The 15,671-nt window shown below is 38.6% G+C and overlaps 1 protein-coding gene across 5 annotated transcripts in view; it reads right to left on the bottom strand.

The window, feature by feature from the left end:
- The window catches only part of TTC39A (tetratricopeptide repeat domain 39A), a 49,412-nt gene that overhangs the window by 18,148 nt on the left and 15,593 nt on the right, over positions 1-15,671 (bottom strand). For all 5 annotated transcript variants that reach the window (XM_085231267.1, XM_085231268.1, XM_085231271.1 and 2 more), the window contains 10 exons: positions 14,791-14,922; positions 14,153-14,229; positions 13,586-13,653; positions 11,654-11,718; positions 9,651-9,750; positions 8,885-8,950; positions 3,123-3,231; positions 2,418-2,485; positions 2,228-2,287; positions 1,305-1,466 (listed from right to left, as the gene is read on the bottom strand). In XM_085231267.1, the coding sequence (XP_085087393.1) occupies positions 1,305-1,466; positions 2,228-2,287; positions 2,418-2,485; positions 3,123-3,231; positions 8,885-8,950; positions 9,651-9,750; positions 11,654-11,718; positions 13,586-13,653; positions 14,153-14,229; positions 14,791-14,922 (907 nt within the window). The remainder of the gene's footprint in view (positions 1-1,304; positions 1,467-2,227; positions 2,288-2,417; positions 2,486-3,122; positions 3,232-8,884; positions 8,951-9,650; positions 9,751-11,653; positions 11,719-13,585; positions 13,654-14,152; positions 14,230-14,790; positions 14,923-15,671) is intronic.

The following is a 15,671-nucleotide window of genomic DNA, read 5'->3' on the forward strand; positions in this document are numbered from 1 at the left end:
GCTTAGAGGAAAGAACCTCTGTAAAACATGTAGTCTGTGTGTCCAGTCACAACTTTGTATTGTATCTCAAGTATTAAGTTCTAGAAAAAGCACAGTAGTTCTTAAGTTATTCCATTGTTTTAGATTATGAAATATACTGATTTCGCAGAGATTTCTGAGCAACTGAAGAAAGCAAAGCAGCACACAGGATGTTACAGTATATGGAATGGCACAGAATAATTGTTGTGAGCTTTGAGTATTGCTTTAAGGAGATTAAATTAACCATAAGTTTCAGGAGTTTTCAGGAAATCTTAAACTTGGACTATTTATTTACATCAGGATCTAAGAGTCCACTTACATGACCATCATTCACTTAGTTCATGTATTTAATATTTTGCTCCTATTAACAGGAAGCACTTTCTCTGCTGCCCTAAGGTCCCTGCAAGATACTACCAAAATCTACACACAGTTTAAAAGGACACACATTAATATTAGTTATACAGTGTTTCAGGATATCTGAGCTTCTGGTCAAGTGTTGCTCCTCTACTAAGGAACAATCCTGTGGGAGCTACTCAGACCAATGCATCTGGCTCAGAGCACTGCTGGAATTCCCAGGGGCACAAGGAGTCCTTGCTACAGATTTTACCCAGCTGGGAACACTGTGTGAACTGCCCTCATCTGGCTGTTCAGCTCACATGTGGCTGTATTTGGTCAATACATACAACGTATGTAATAGGAAAAAACAAACCACAGCATGATCAGACTGAAGAGAAACAAACCAGTGAACTCCAGTTAACCTCAGCACCCACCTACCAGACTTAAAACTCTTCTGACAGATTTCCCCCCAAGGTTCAGGTGAAGGGTGAGGAAAAGCTATTAGGGTTTTGGACCTGAGAACTTCTCCTTTTCATATGCACACGGCACAGCACATCTTCTGACTACATTTATTATCAGAGAAGCACCATCATGGTGAGCCTCACTTATCACCAACAGAACTTATATCCATAATGCAATGAGAGAAATGGCAGCTTGCCACTAACTGCTGTGTGCTGATAAAACGACCAGTCAATACACAGCAGAACATCTTTAGCAGGTTGTTCATCTACAAATGGGGCCCAAAAGATTTTTGTTTGCCCACAGTCTATACTGGTTTGAATGTTCACACTTCACATTGCTTTATAAGCCACAACAGATCAGAATCTGTTTTACAGTTTTCAGCCAGCTGAAAGCTACAAAAAGCCAGCTCTATTTGATTAAGAGTCAATGGATACTAGAGGGCCTTATGTGTGCCACTCAATACTTTGTCCTCGTTCTGCTTAACTTACCTTTGACCAGGTGTTTTCTTTGCTTAGCAGATCTGCATAAAAGAAGGCCATCTTCCACTGGCGCTTGTAGGTGAAGCACCACATGAGCTCCCAGTAACACATGTGATGAAACTGCTTCCAGTATTGCTGAGCCTCACAGCACTCTTCATACCTATTAACTGCCTGAACAGAGAGATTTCCAGATACTGCCTTAATCACATGTAAATGTAATAGAACCTGGCTTGCCATGATCTGCCTTCATAGGTGCTCCTGCAACTTTCTAATTAAAAACAACCCAGCATTACCGAAGATCTTATCTGGTGGCCTCATATAAGAGATCCTCGACTCCACAGTTACCCTGGGGTTAGCAAATTTATCCCTGCCACAGAGCTTCCCATTCTTGGATTATATAGTCAGTCCTACGTACACTTAAAATGAATGTTAGTACCTAGGGAAACTGGGAAAGTGAAATCAGAGGACAGATGTGCAGCTAACATTTACTGTCATAGCTCAAAAGCCTTCAAAGGGGCTATAGCACTGCAATCAGCTGATTCCAGTCTTGGAATATTTTGGACATGCATTCTCCACGCATTAACTTTTCCAGGCTTTGTATGACTGAGTCTCCATTCAGGCAGAAGGCAAAATATTATCATGAGATGTTATTAAAGGTATGACTTGCTTCAGGATATGAAAGACAATGAGGAAACTGTGTCATTGATATTTGCAGATGAGGTTATCACCACAAATCAAGGGTACTGACAACAGCTGTTCCAACAAGCTAGTCAAAATAGTTTTCAAAATTCCGACTTGTAATTCATGAACTATAAATTCATACAGGCCAAAGCTACAGGAAACATAAAAACAAAAAGGAAAAACACTGTTCCTGGAGGAGTTTTTCTGAAGCTTTTGAGGCTTATTTTTTCAAGAGCAAATGGATTACTTACCGCATCAATATTACCCTTCAGTGTTTCTATCCTGCCTGCAAAAAACAGGAATATGGCTCCCTGTAATAAATAACAATAAAAATAAAAGTGTTCTTTAACAGTTTTCGAGCTGTCTATACAGTCTATATCTTAGCTATTTGGCAGGGAAACATCAAGCAATCACACCAATCTGAATTATGATTCAGTTTACCTTTGGATAGCGAGCCAAGTAAGGTTTAAGTAGCCTTTCTGCCTCCTCAACATTTCCTTTTCCTGTCCCTAGAGTGCATAAAAATGCAAGTGATAAAAAATAATAAGTAGAAAAAAACCCAACAAGACAAAACAGGAAAGCAAGGTACTGATAGCCATCTTTATCTGGCCAATACAGAAGTTTCTCTATCTCATAAATCAGGTGTAAATACAGGTCAGTGTTTCACTAAGTCAAAAAGCAAGAAGATCCAAACAGCACCGTGCTTAATGAATTGAAAGTGTGTAGACCAATACATTTTGAAAAAATTCTAATAGTAGCTAATTGGGAAGTGTGCTCTCTCATTTAGAAGCTACCATCTCCCAAAAAAGACAAAGACGATATATAAGCATGATCAAAGTATTTAGGAAAGTAATCTCAGTTATAGTTATGATTGCGATCTCCCAAATTTCAAACTTCCACAGAAGACAGATTTAGCTTTCATGACTTTGTTATCCCCCATTTTCTCCCATCTTATGCATTAAACAAACCTCTATCTTGAAGATTCTCTCTTCAGGTACAATCACTATTGTAAAGCCACCCACAAACAATGTTCATAATCAGATTAAATGTGCATTTCACCAACATACAGGCGATGAAATCATCTTTTTCCCCCCCCATGTCCCACAAGAACTCATCAAATCCAAGAGATATTATAAGCAATCTTACCTAACACAAAGGTCATGAAAGTATGATAGCAAAGCAACAGCATGGTACACAGCACCGACCTAAAGCTGTATGAGGATGCTCCTTCTTGAAGCTGCAGCAGACCACGCTCCTGTGCAGACAGAGGTAAAGAAGACAAAGGATTGGAAGAGAACCAAAGGCACCTTTTGCTAGTTTGTTAGCTTCCACAGTGTCATCTGTAGATTGCTCACTCACCAGATTCCCAAAATACACTGATGCAAATTGTTTACATAGCAATCAGAGACACAAACACATATGAAATTATCTAACAGCTTTTCAAGGATTTAATACTTAATCTCTGGAAAAGACATCAAGGAAAAAAAAAATGTGCAACTAGGAGGGCAAAGGATAACAGTGCTGAAGGACATCAGTAAGCACATTAACAAATGAAGCAGGGCTGCTGGACCACTATCATGGATGGAAAAACGTAATGTAAAGAAGAATGTTTCAGTTCTCTTTGGGAAGAACTAAGGCCATCAATTGTAAAGCTGTATTCATATTCCAAGTGAGCACAAAGATTTCAAGCTCCAAAGGCAGCAGCATTTAGCAGCACATTCTAGGACTGGTTCCATGATATCAAGAGCAATATTATAAACGTGCAAACACTAACCACGAGGATTTGCTTTCTAGTAAATGTGCATAGTGTGATGGTCACTTTGCAGCAGGGAAGATGCTGCTTAGAAAGGTGCACTATGGCTGCAGCGGAAAATTACTGGAATGTGCTGTATGCCACTACAAAGACATCCAATTCAAACACTGTAAATAGGGATGTCTTTTGGAGCCCCTGATGAAGCTATCACAGAGAACACTCACAGCACAATCTCAGCACTGATTTTCATCTTTTATGTGTCCTTACCAATGGAAAGGTGTTACATTGCCCCACTTTTAACCTTATGGAACAAATCCTGAAGGCTGCAATCATATTCTAATTTCCACCATACAAATGCTTTCACTTAACTAGTGTGGCTAATTTTTTTTTCTCCTAAATGTAAACAGTTATATTAAGTTTTAATAAATGTTAACTTATTCCATTAATGACTATTATGGGAAAAGGTACCACTGTCACAAACTTCTGCGGGTGAGTCAGTATCACATCCAGCATGGATACAAATAACGAGAATATTGACTTGAACGTCACTTCAGAAGAAATTAGAAGATGTGAAAAACATTACTGAAAATCAATGGCTTTCTGGAAAGCAAGCACTCAGCAAATGAAGTCAACTTCATTTTCTGCTAAAAGCAGAAGTTTGATTGATACAAAACCCCTGCAAAATACGATACGCTCAACTTCTTCCAACTGCTCAGATGAAAACCACAAATATTTGGATTTAAAAAAAAAAAAAGTAGCACTGCAGAACTACAAGGTGGAAGACAAAGCACTCTGCAGAATGAATTTTGTCAGGAAAAAAAGAAAAATAATTTTAAAGTAGATTTCCAAAGCAGTTTTTTTTTTTTTTTTTTTTTTTTTTTATTAAAAAAAGTTCTTCAAGCTGGATATTCCACTCAGCCTTTATAGACAACAGTACCCTGCCCCACAGGGTTAGGTAACTTCTGTATGACATAAGAAATGCAGCCCATACCCATCCCATGTGAGATTGCATTTATGAAAGCCGTAACAGTCATGCAAGTGGATTAAGAAAGTGCCTATTCTAAAGAAAAGATAGCTGCAAATCTGGCAAATATCAGCCTAAATTCTTAAACTGAACAGTTACACAGGACTGGGGAGCTCACCAAGCATCACGTGTAAAATCCTATTTTGTCCTGCACAAGCAATTAAAGAATGCTTACTCTTTACTCTGATATGAACACCCCAAACTTTCTACATTAAATTAATAATATAATCAGAAGACACAGTCTGTAAAATAAGAAATCGAGAAGTATTTCTTATAGTATTGCAATACTTTCTTGCAGAGAAGGCTTGAACAAAGCTGCTCCTCCTTCCCAAATCCTTGCGAACTGCTTCTGTTATAGTGGGATAACCAAAGTGGGATGATGACTGCTATCACTAAGAAGTGTGATTTTGCCACTGTGCCCAGACAGGCTGCCCTGGCTCCTTCTGCAGCTGGCAGAGATGGACACACTCAACTGAGGAACAACTCAGCATGGAAGCCTGTCAGGCTCTCTGAATCACCTCACTACACACATCTCCTTCTCCAGAAGGGGCCAATGGAGATTAGAGAGAAAACCTAAGAGGAGTCATGAGTTGGGCAATGTTGTGACACCCATAGGATCCTCAGCAGAGATTAGCTGAGGATCTCCGTGCCCAGTCTGCTACTTGAGCCTAAAGAGTTACTGTCTAAACAAACTACACTCGCTGGTGCCAGCCACTAAGCAAGTACATTATGTGTAATTGTAAAGAAGTACCTTTTAACAGCCATAAATAACTCCCACACCTTCGCCACTGGTGACGGGAGCAATGCCAAAATACCAGGATGTGCTTCCAAACAGTCTATTACAGGACATACTGCTACAATATCAAAGAGATGTCAAGCCAACAAGTGTTAGTAATTTCTCTAAAATACTCATATGAATTTAACACAAGATGGAGGCTACTCCACAGAGCATAAGGTCTAACAGAGAGCAGGAAGCAACACACTTTTCTTGCAGACAAATGCCACGATCCAGTACAAAACCCCTTATCTTTCTATGTAAGTTACTCAGAACATACCATGCTCTTAATTCCCTGTACTGTCACTACATTAGAAGGAAAAGTGATATCTCATTGATTTGATCCAAGATATCCAACATTCTTTCAAACAGGAGTCCCAAGGCAAGCAGTGGGGATTTCTTCATTGAACGTGGAATGAACACAATGAAGCTTAAAAGCATTATTAAAGAACACATGGCCTGATTCATAGCCATATCAGCCGTGACTAAAATCCATCTATTTTCCTGACATGAAAGCTCTTGTATTATATTCTTCTTGTTTAATTACAAATCTATATAAAGAAAGCAAAACAAGCTCGCTGCTCATGTCCCATGACCTGATCACACCACTGAAGTTGTAGCAAGGATGGATACCACAAATAGTTTTTATGAAGAACTAATTAAGTTGGTAGATTGGTCACTTGAATGCATCTCAGTAAATAACTCTAGTTTCAAATTTGCAGGAGACTGAAATGTAAATCAAGAAGATGCTCAGTGGGAAACTGGAATTCATTTTATTATAAACTGAGACATAGAAAATATTCATCAATTCAGCTGCCTTGGGAAAAAGTGTCCTCCCACATCAGAATGTATAATTTGAAATAAATTGGTTCTATCTGAAAGTTTTCCAGTCTTTCCTTGAATTCATGCTGCCAGCTGACCCTCTGATGAGTTGCAGGCAACATATGGCTGACTCATGTCAAACTTTTCTTGTGCTTAGCAGCGCAATATCCGTAGCATTCTATAAACTAAGAATGACAGCATATATTAGCCACAGGAGTCTTGTGACTGCTCACCAGAAGTTAGTCATCATTAAACATGAGAAGTCTGGATAGGATGCATTCCTCATCAACTACCTGAGTGTGTGGGGAAAGCCAGCCTGCTCAGTACAGAACGGTGTACCTGCCAACGCACTATGTATACACCTCAACACACAGAATTTCTTATGAAATCAAGTAAAACTGCATTCCTCTCCCTAGAATGTCAATACCTAAATATAAGGCCACACAATTCAACACAAATAAGCCCTCAGTTTGACTAATGATACAAGGGAAAAGGAGCTCCAACTGAGAATGGCAAAACTGGCACTTCTTTGAGTAGAAGGGAACAAGGCAGCCTCAGGCTACTCTTATACTTTCTTGATCACACCCTACCTACTGCTCTGAGACTCCAGACTGCAGTTAAATTGATGTCTGCAATGCCCACAACTGGCTGAGGAATTAATCCAGCTTTGGGCATGTCCTCAACGACTAACAGCCATGACATGTCACAGAGACGGAGAGCCACTAAAGGCAAGTCTGCTGGCTTTAAGGCAGATTAGTATCATGGGAGATATCTTAATGCAATTTTACACCCACTTTTAATAAACACATTAGTCACACCAAAAGCAGTCTGGTTTCCAGCATGCTATAGCTCTTTCAGGTGAAGTACGAGCTGCTCAAGGCTCTAATCACAGCTCTCTCATCCTTTGCACAGCCTGGTGCTCACCATGAGCACTTAACTGAAATGACTGCCTGGTCATACAGACTTAATCAAAATTCATTCCTCCAGATGGGCTGCAACACATGAAACACAAACTTTTCCTCTCCTCTTCCATTACTGTTTCTTTCACCTTAAAGCCCCTTGTATTGCAGAAGATAGCTTCCTCTTTCAAGCTTTGGGAAACCTCCACTGGAAAGGATTACAAATACAACTGCAATCTTGTTTCTGACTTTGGGCATCTAGTTTAGAATTGTCAAGTGCAGAAAGACTTTTTTAGGATGTTAAAATAAATAATTCCGGTGTGCAAATACCAGGTTTATGGTAATCTAGGTCATGCTTCAAACAGATATTAAGAAAACTGGAACAGGATCTGACTCATCAACACAAACAGCAGCCCACTCTCAGCCATACAACAAACCCAAGGGCCAAAGGAAAAGAACAGAAATTAAATTAAGGGGAAAATTTTCACCTGCAGTAATAGGATGAGTTTTCAACAAAGAACTAGATGGGTCCTTCCAAGCCCAAGCCACTGGTGATTCTATATGATTTCTTTTTCAGAATTCTGCTAGGATGTGAAATACCTTTACATTTTCTAAGATAATCTTTAGATACTCTGTTTTCATAACAGACAGGTGAAAGTATTGGACTTTTGCCTTTATTGCCTGTGAAACAGCTCCTGATAAGCTCCCTGAAATTTCCAAATTCGAATTAATACTCTGCCAAATGTTCCTTGTTTTTAAACATGATGCTTTATGTCCAGTTCTATGATCCTTCCTATAAGCTAATCAAATATCAATGGCACTCACCCACTCATCACCTAGGGGTACAACTCTGATTAAGGAATCCTCTTTCTCCATTTCTCCTTTAAACTTGATTGGTAAATAGAAAGCTTTATAATAAAATAGTTTTGTTTACACTGCTTTTGCTGTGTTTGAGGGATAACAAACACTTAACTTATCCAACATTTATGAAATAAATTTAACCAGTACATTAAGCTAAGTGAACCTTAATGTTTCCTTAATACAGGAACCCAACTTTGAATCAATCTCATATCGTGGTGGTGTAAAAACAGACAAAGGCAGGTACAAGGAATAGAAGCCAAGATAAAATAAGTGATCTCCATAATATAGTATCCTGCTTAGAAACAGTGCATCCACACAAAGCTAATACAGAGGGAGTATCACTTTCTGTCCATCTGCCTTGTGCAAAATTACTGCAGTTCATGTAAGTTTACTGGTGCTTCATTGCTAAACTGGCCACAGTCTACATGTACAAGCAACACAGGTCAGACCGGTTACTCTCCAAGCAAAGAAGCACTTACTACTCTTCAGGCAGCGAGAATGTAGGCGTTGAATGTAGGCGTTGATCATTAAAGACATGGAAAAAAATGAATCAGAAATGAAATTTTTTTTTTTCCCCCCCCAACTGGATATCATACAGGAGTTGCAAGAGTTACTCTCCCAGTGCCAGCATGTACATGTTGTGACAGCTATCAGTGTGTTTCAGTTACAACTAATCTAAGAAAGAAGAAAGAAACTTCAGACTCTTTTTTTATTTATATTTTTTTAAACTCAGCAGTGAGGGAAATACACCAACAACACTTATTTCACCTTTACCTTGTTTCCAGAAAACCCAACAAACTCCAGTAATCTCAGAATTCGTGCTGGAAACATGGACAATGTCTGTAGAAAAAAAAAGCCAGCAACAGTTACACAGTAGCAGACTTTCTGCATCTCAGCTATAAGACTGCCTTATACCACTTTTCCAAACATAATAAATAGTCCATAAAAATGACTAAAACCATCTTTATATATCTGAGGATTCTCTGGGTAAATTTATATACTTGCTGTCTTTTGTATACAATTTAAACAGAAATATCCATTTGACTCAGGACTGCTGTGTCTCCAGGATTCCCTGACAGAAAGATGTTTATATAGCACACGCACAGTAACTGCAGCACTTCTGGGAAGTCCCAGAAATATTGGGTGTGTACTGCACAGTACATATTTGTTCTTTGTGCAGTAAATCCAACACCGGGGCTCAGGCCAGACTCTCACACTGCTTAAGACAAGCTGAGGGAAGCACCTGGCACTTTCTGAAGTCCATCACCTCAACAACCAGTGCATCCTTCAGTACCTCTGGGTCAGTGCCTCTGATCCACCAAGAAGTATCCTGCTGTGTGCTGCAGAAGACACCTGTACCACACCACCATCACCTGACCCTTTGTTTTCAGAGCAGAATGCAAACAACGGCATGAAACAATGGCCTTCACCACATGATTAGTAACACTGATGTCCACGGAACTTTTCAGGTATTTAAGTTATCAACACTTTCAGTTAGCTAGCTTTCAGCTCCAGAGAAAAACTGCTGGTGCATACATACCAAATTGAAGGCTCCAACTCCAAGCTTTACACCTCCCTCAAAATGAAGATGGTTCTCTCCTTTGACATAATGTGGAGACTGTATGAGACTATCCAGCTCCCTGAAAAAGCAAAAGATTGTGTTTTCATTTCGTGCCTGTTCAATCAAAAGAACATTTTGTTAAATATAGGAAAAGACAATTATTATTATTATTTTAAAAGGATGGGTTATCAGAAATTACTACTTGTTCTTCTAATTGTCATAGATCTCAGTTCTGTAGTATCCCTTATTTCCCTGCATAATCCAACCAGATCTGAAGCTGTTTTGTCCCCAAGCTTTCCACAGCCACAAGTTTATCACAATATTGTTTTACTTCATTTTGTTTATTAGTGGGGGGAATAAACCCAACAATGCTGGCTTCAACGGCAGCCACACATTACCATTCAGGCTGTCCAGTTTGTATCTGCTGACTGTTGCTAATGGATATATGACTTTTCGTTGTAATTGCAACAAAAAATCCAACCTGCGTTTGGTCACCTCCAGCCTGCACAAGTGGACACTGTCATCTTTCTCCCTTTCAGCATCCTTCTGGGGAACCCAGACTGGATGTCATTATGTGTCTGGTACACAAGAAAACTTTTTATGCACTTAAAGCAAACGCTTCTTTGTAAATAATTTAATTCCATCTTTTTTTTTTTTAATAGTATATGGTAAATTTTCAGCCCTGAAAGAGAATTTTTAGAATTGCATCTTTGCAACATTTTCCCCTAACATCTCTGCCGGGGATTCTGCTGCTGCTCTGCTGACAGCAGAGAAAGGAAGGTTGGCTTTTTATACCACCAATTATGTTGTGATAAATATCAATCAATCAATGCAAATAAAGTCTCATTTCATCATCTTCTCCGTAGCCTTCTGCACCACACTGTCATCAGGGCTGCAAGTAATTATTTCTTGCCACATCAAAGGTACAAAAACAATAAATGCCAATCTCACATAAAAACTTGCCTTGTTAAAATATGTTCCAGATATATGTAAGTCGTTTTTATCATTCTTTTGAAGGAGACCACCTAAGTTCTACCAGTTTTATGGCACCTTGCTTTTTACATATACTAAAACTGTTCTTAATTTACTGAGGCAAAATTGAGCATGCTTCCCATAGTATACATTTTAATGCATCTTTTCAGAATTTACTACTGCACTTCAGAACACTTTGCACATGTTGAAAATAGCTCTCCATTACTGCCTGAACATAAATACGCTTACACAGATGTTTTTAGCTTCTAGACACCAAGTAATGGACACACTGCAAATTCAGATAAGCAACCCTGCTTATCATTTTTAATAGCATGCACCTTCTCTTTAGAGTACAACAACTGCCTTACTTAACCAGATTAAAGGTCCAGCTAACCCAATATTTCACACAGACAGCGACATATGCTAGGGAAAGCATCCTCTAGGAATTGCCTGTTTGGGGACTTTGTGACGTGGAAAGACTGCATCTGTTCTATGCTAATTAGCTCCGATAAGCCTATTTCCTGTAAATTCGTTTGACCTTTCTTTGAAGTCCGCTGTATTTTCCATTGCAAGCTCTTCAGTTTATTTTCTCTTAATTTTTTGTTTCATGCCTTTTTAATGGAATTACTCACGCTTCACCCACAGGTTTTTGATGTTCCAAAAAAAGCTGCAGCTAGAACAATAAAGAAATGCTATTTTATATGCCTGATGATCTGTTTCATGCACAGTCTCATCTGAAGTAGACAAACCTTGGGAGTTAACAGGGAAGGGGTTCACTACCTCTTTTTTTTTCCCCCCATTCCCTGCCTACCTAATGCAAATTTGTAAACCAACTCAACCATAATAGCAGTGCCTTTCATTTCGCAAAGAAGGAATCCATGTGGGCTAAGAAAGGTTCTAGATACAAGGCCCATAATAAAGGCTGGAATAAATAAATCACTGATTCATTTGTGAATTGGAGAATTCGACTTCACACCTGTACACTTAATTTTATCATCTCTCTAACATACCTGTATGTTTGGTAACTGTTTCTGACTTTGATGCCTCCTTTTATGAAGCTAACCATATTCTCATCCTGCGAGAAAGGAAAAAAAACACACAAGCAATACAGATTTATAAGCATTATAAACAGCTTTTATCATCTGAAGATGAACACAGGCCCCGAACATAACCATCATCACACACAGTATAATTGTCTAAGAAACAATACATGGATTTATGGCTTCCTTTCTATATTTAAACACTTCTACTTTGTTTAGATATGTACATATACACACAAACACTTGACTTTGATGCCTTCTGTAATTAGGAGAGCCCCCATGACCTGTGGACCATTTGAATTTCCGTAATGAACACAGGGAGCTGAGCTAATGAATGGCCTCTACAGTCCATGCACTTATGACTGTTTCAGAAAAATAGCTTTCTCATTTGTCCTTCTGAATGTTCTGAATGATTCCTGGCTGATTCCTGATCTGAATGCTTCCTGGCTCAGCACCAAACACAAATAACTGCCTGTCCTCAAGAGTCTACAGAATATAGTTTCATATCCTAAAAAAAGGAAGCAGGGTAAAGTTATGCAGGATGTGCTCTTTCTGGTCTGAATCGAGTATCTGTGAGCCCCCATACTTGTACGGTAGCATGGTACTTTACTAGCTATAATGAACTGAGAAGTTACAGGAAAGTATCTGGGGGACCATTAGTCAACAGCTGTATCCCAAAGAGAGGAGTCTTTAGTCTCAGAAATTTCTGGTGGTAGTTTCCTGCTCCATTAATCACATCTAATCTGTTATTCTAGTTTGTTTTGATATCTGCTATTACTTTGGGACAAGAAAGCTACATGTGTTTCAGCAGATGATTTTTTTCTGTTATGGTATTTTGAGAGCCTGTACAACACATTGTGGAGAAAAGAGCATAGATTAGATGAACATTTTACTGTTATTGACAAGAAAACAGGCCCCAGTCATGCTCATCAGTATGTAAACAGAGACAGAATCTGGCCCAAAGAGCTTTCCATCTTTCTGCCAGTCAGGAATTGATCTGCTCAAACCTACCAAAAGCAAACTCTAGAAGAAACTGAAGGATAGGTGCTTCCTTCTGTAGACTGACCTGCCTTTGACAGCTGTCCTAAAGAATGGTTTCAAGAGTGACAGATTGAGGACAGAAGCTACGCACCATAAGCAGACATGCAATTCCTGATGATATATTCCCAGAGAATTGAATCCCAATAATATCCCATCAAAACAATCACACAACGATGTGATTCTGTTTTGCTTTGTTCTGTAGAACGAGTTGTATTACTAGTTAGGAAGGACTTGGGCATATCAAAGCATGTATTCTCAGTTATATACTCAAGATACCAGCAACAGAGATAACCAACACAAGAATAGTCCAACCTGTCCCTCAAAATTCTGATACTAATTTCTATGTGTTTTCAGCTGGGTTTGGTCACTTACATTAAGCATCAAAATTAACTGATTGTAGCAGCTGTTGGAACAAAGTGTAAAACTAGTTCCTGTGCTCATGAAAAATTGAGCACAGAATGGAAGAGGAAGCAAATAAACTGGTCTTCTTGATGCAGAAGAAAATTGGAAATTATTTTCTTACTCTGTAATTTCTCATGTATTTATAAGCAGTTCTAAAAATGGATAAATGAGGAAACAGTGCTTAAAATTGAGAGACATTACATTAAAGCATTCTTTTCTTACAGTTACAATGGGGAAGTTCTAAAAAATATTGCTGCCATAGCTTCAGACATCACTTGAACTGTTCTAGTGCTAGAGACTGCTCATGTCAAGAAGAATATGGAAATAAAATAGACAAAATAATCCAGATTAAAGAGTTGTACACCATTGGGTCAAACAACAGCATCTACAATTCATTAATTTTAACAAAGAGAACATGTATAGTATTTTGTTTGCAATGAGCTATGCAAGAAGCCATACCTGGAGGAATGTGAGTGCTGCTCTTTGAAGTAAACATTCAGCATAGCAAATTTCTGCATGGATTTCCTCTAGTGTCATATGGAATGGAAAAAGAACAAATCAATCAGATGAAAAATAATTAAACAAAACTTAGACCATTAATAAAGGAATAAACTCACAAATCTCAAACTGAGAAAAGCAATTTCAAAATTACCTGCACTGTTTCTAGACTACCAAAGCAACTCTAAGCAGTAATGCTACATAGAGAAATTTTGCAGAAATTTCCCAGATTATTTCCAGAAACTCTTGAATCTGGAACCTTTCTGGCATTTTCCCCATGAACTTCTAGGCATTTCCTTATGTAGTAATTTTTGGAAATATTGAGTCAGTAGCCAACATAAAACAGCCAGCAACTTTGGACATGGTGACATTGCAATTGCCAAAACACCAATCCAGCAATTGCTGATAAATCATCAGTTTTATCACTGAGTTTTTCACCTAATGCGTTCTTGCACATTGCCAACTCTATACAATTCTAATTCCAGTGAAAAACCCAAACAAAAATAAGCAAATTAGAGACAATGTTACCTTCAGTAAAGTTTTCAAGGCTTTGTCTATGCACAAGGTTGTTGATGGAATCAGCTACTGTAGATTTCTTCCTAAATCTGCAGAAAAGTAAGTTCGGTCATTCTGAACATGAAGGAACATGAGAACTGTATCTTTCAGCTGGCTACCTTTGCAGTCTCTAAAATACCTCTACTGTTCACCAACCCACTATCATCTCCCTACGTATGCAAATATTCCATGTAAAATTTTGTTAATATGACCCTCCTGAGATCTGTCTTTTATCCTTTGTGCAGAAAATCCCATTTTAATGGTGGAAAGGATCAGGAGGCTTTTTGAATCATGTTGTGTGCGTGTGCACGCTGTTTCAAAGACAGCTGGTTACAGCAAAATCACCACCAAATGGAATGATTCTGCAGCATCTATAAATGGTAAATAGCCTGCAGAATCAGTACAATGGATAGGACAAAAAACTGACAAAAATTGATTGACAAAAAAAAAAAATCAGATATTGTGGTAAACAAGTTTTCAGGAACAGAGTGCTGAAAACACTAAGGAGTGTGGTCTGACCTCATAATTGAGGCTCCTTTGAGCAGGAGGTTGGACTAGATGGCCTCTTGATGTCAACTTCCAGTCCAGTGACTGAATTGCCCCACACTTACTTTTGACAGGTGGCTTGAGCTTCTTTCATGGTGTTTCCTGCATTCATTATGTCCTGAGGATCAAATGTCATCATAGCTTGCATTTCCAGTATAGTGGCGTAAGTCAGTGCATGATACATACTATCTTTAGTTCTGCAAGAAAACACAAGATTCAAAGCAGGGTTACTTTGTTTTTATTACTTTAAAAAATAAATCCAACTCCAGAAATAAATCAGTCTGATAGGAACTAGGTCTAAATTAAGTAGAAATCAGGCACAAAGGACAGTTAATATAACCAAGAAATGCTAACAGATTCTGATCTGTGTAGGAAATCACGTCTACAGCTCCAGTTTCAATAACTGTGCTGAGATGTTCCAATTCTGAGCCAAGGATAGGTACTAAATGTACATGAACTACAGGAATTAACCACATGGCTAACCATTCAGGGAAGACAAATCACTTTTTTTTTTCCTCTTTAATAAATTAACTAAATGAACTCAACAATACGTGACAGAAATCCAGACATCATTCTATTCTGGGACAGTTACTCAGGACAGACTCAAGGAGATGGTGTTGTAGTAACACAATTCTACAACCCTGGCCAAAGTAGCGTCTTCTTCAAAGAGAATTTCCTACTAGAAGTATTCCAGTCAAAATCAGACATGACGGCTTTTTCCTCCTCTTCTGTTCTATCAGCTTTCCACCCCAAATTGCTCAATTTAGATACTATTCTGAGGGACTTCAGATGGTGGCCCTTTTACAGAAAACCAAAAGATATGGCAAGAATGCAAGGAATACAAGCAATCCTAATCTGTAGACATTGCCAGCACGGTTTCTCAGGCAGGAAGGGTTTCTATACCTCACACACTTACAGCATTACTTAGTATCCATGTTATTACCAC

This window comes from Meleagris gallopavo, chromosome 10 (genome assembly GCF_905368555.1).
Source record: "Meleagris gallopavo chromosome 10, MGAL_WU_HG_1.1, whole genome shotgun sequence".
NCBI classification, from domain to species: Eukaryota; Metazoa; Chordata; class Aves; order Galliformes; family Phasianidae; genus Meleagris; species Meleagris gallopavo.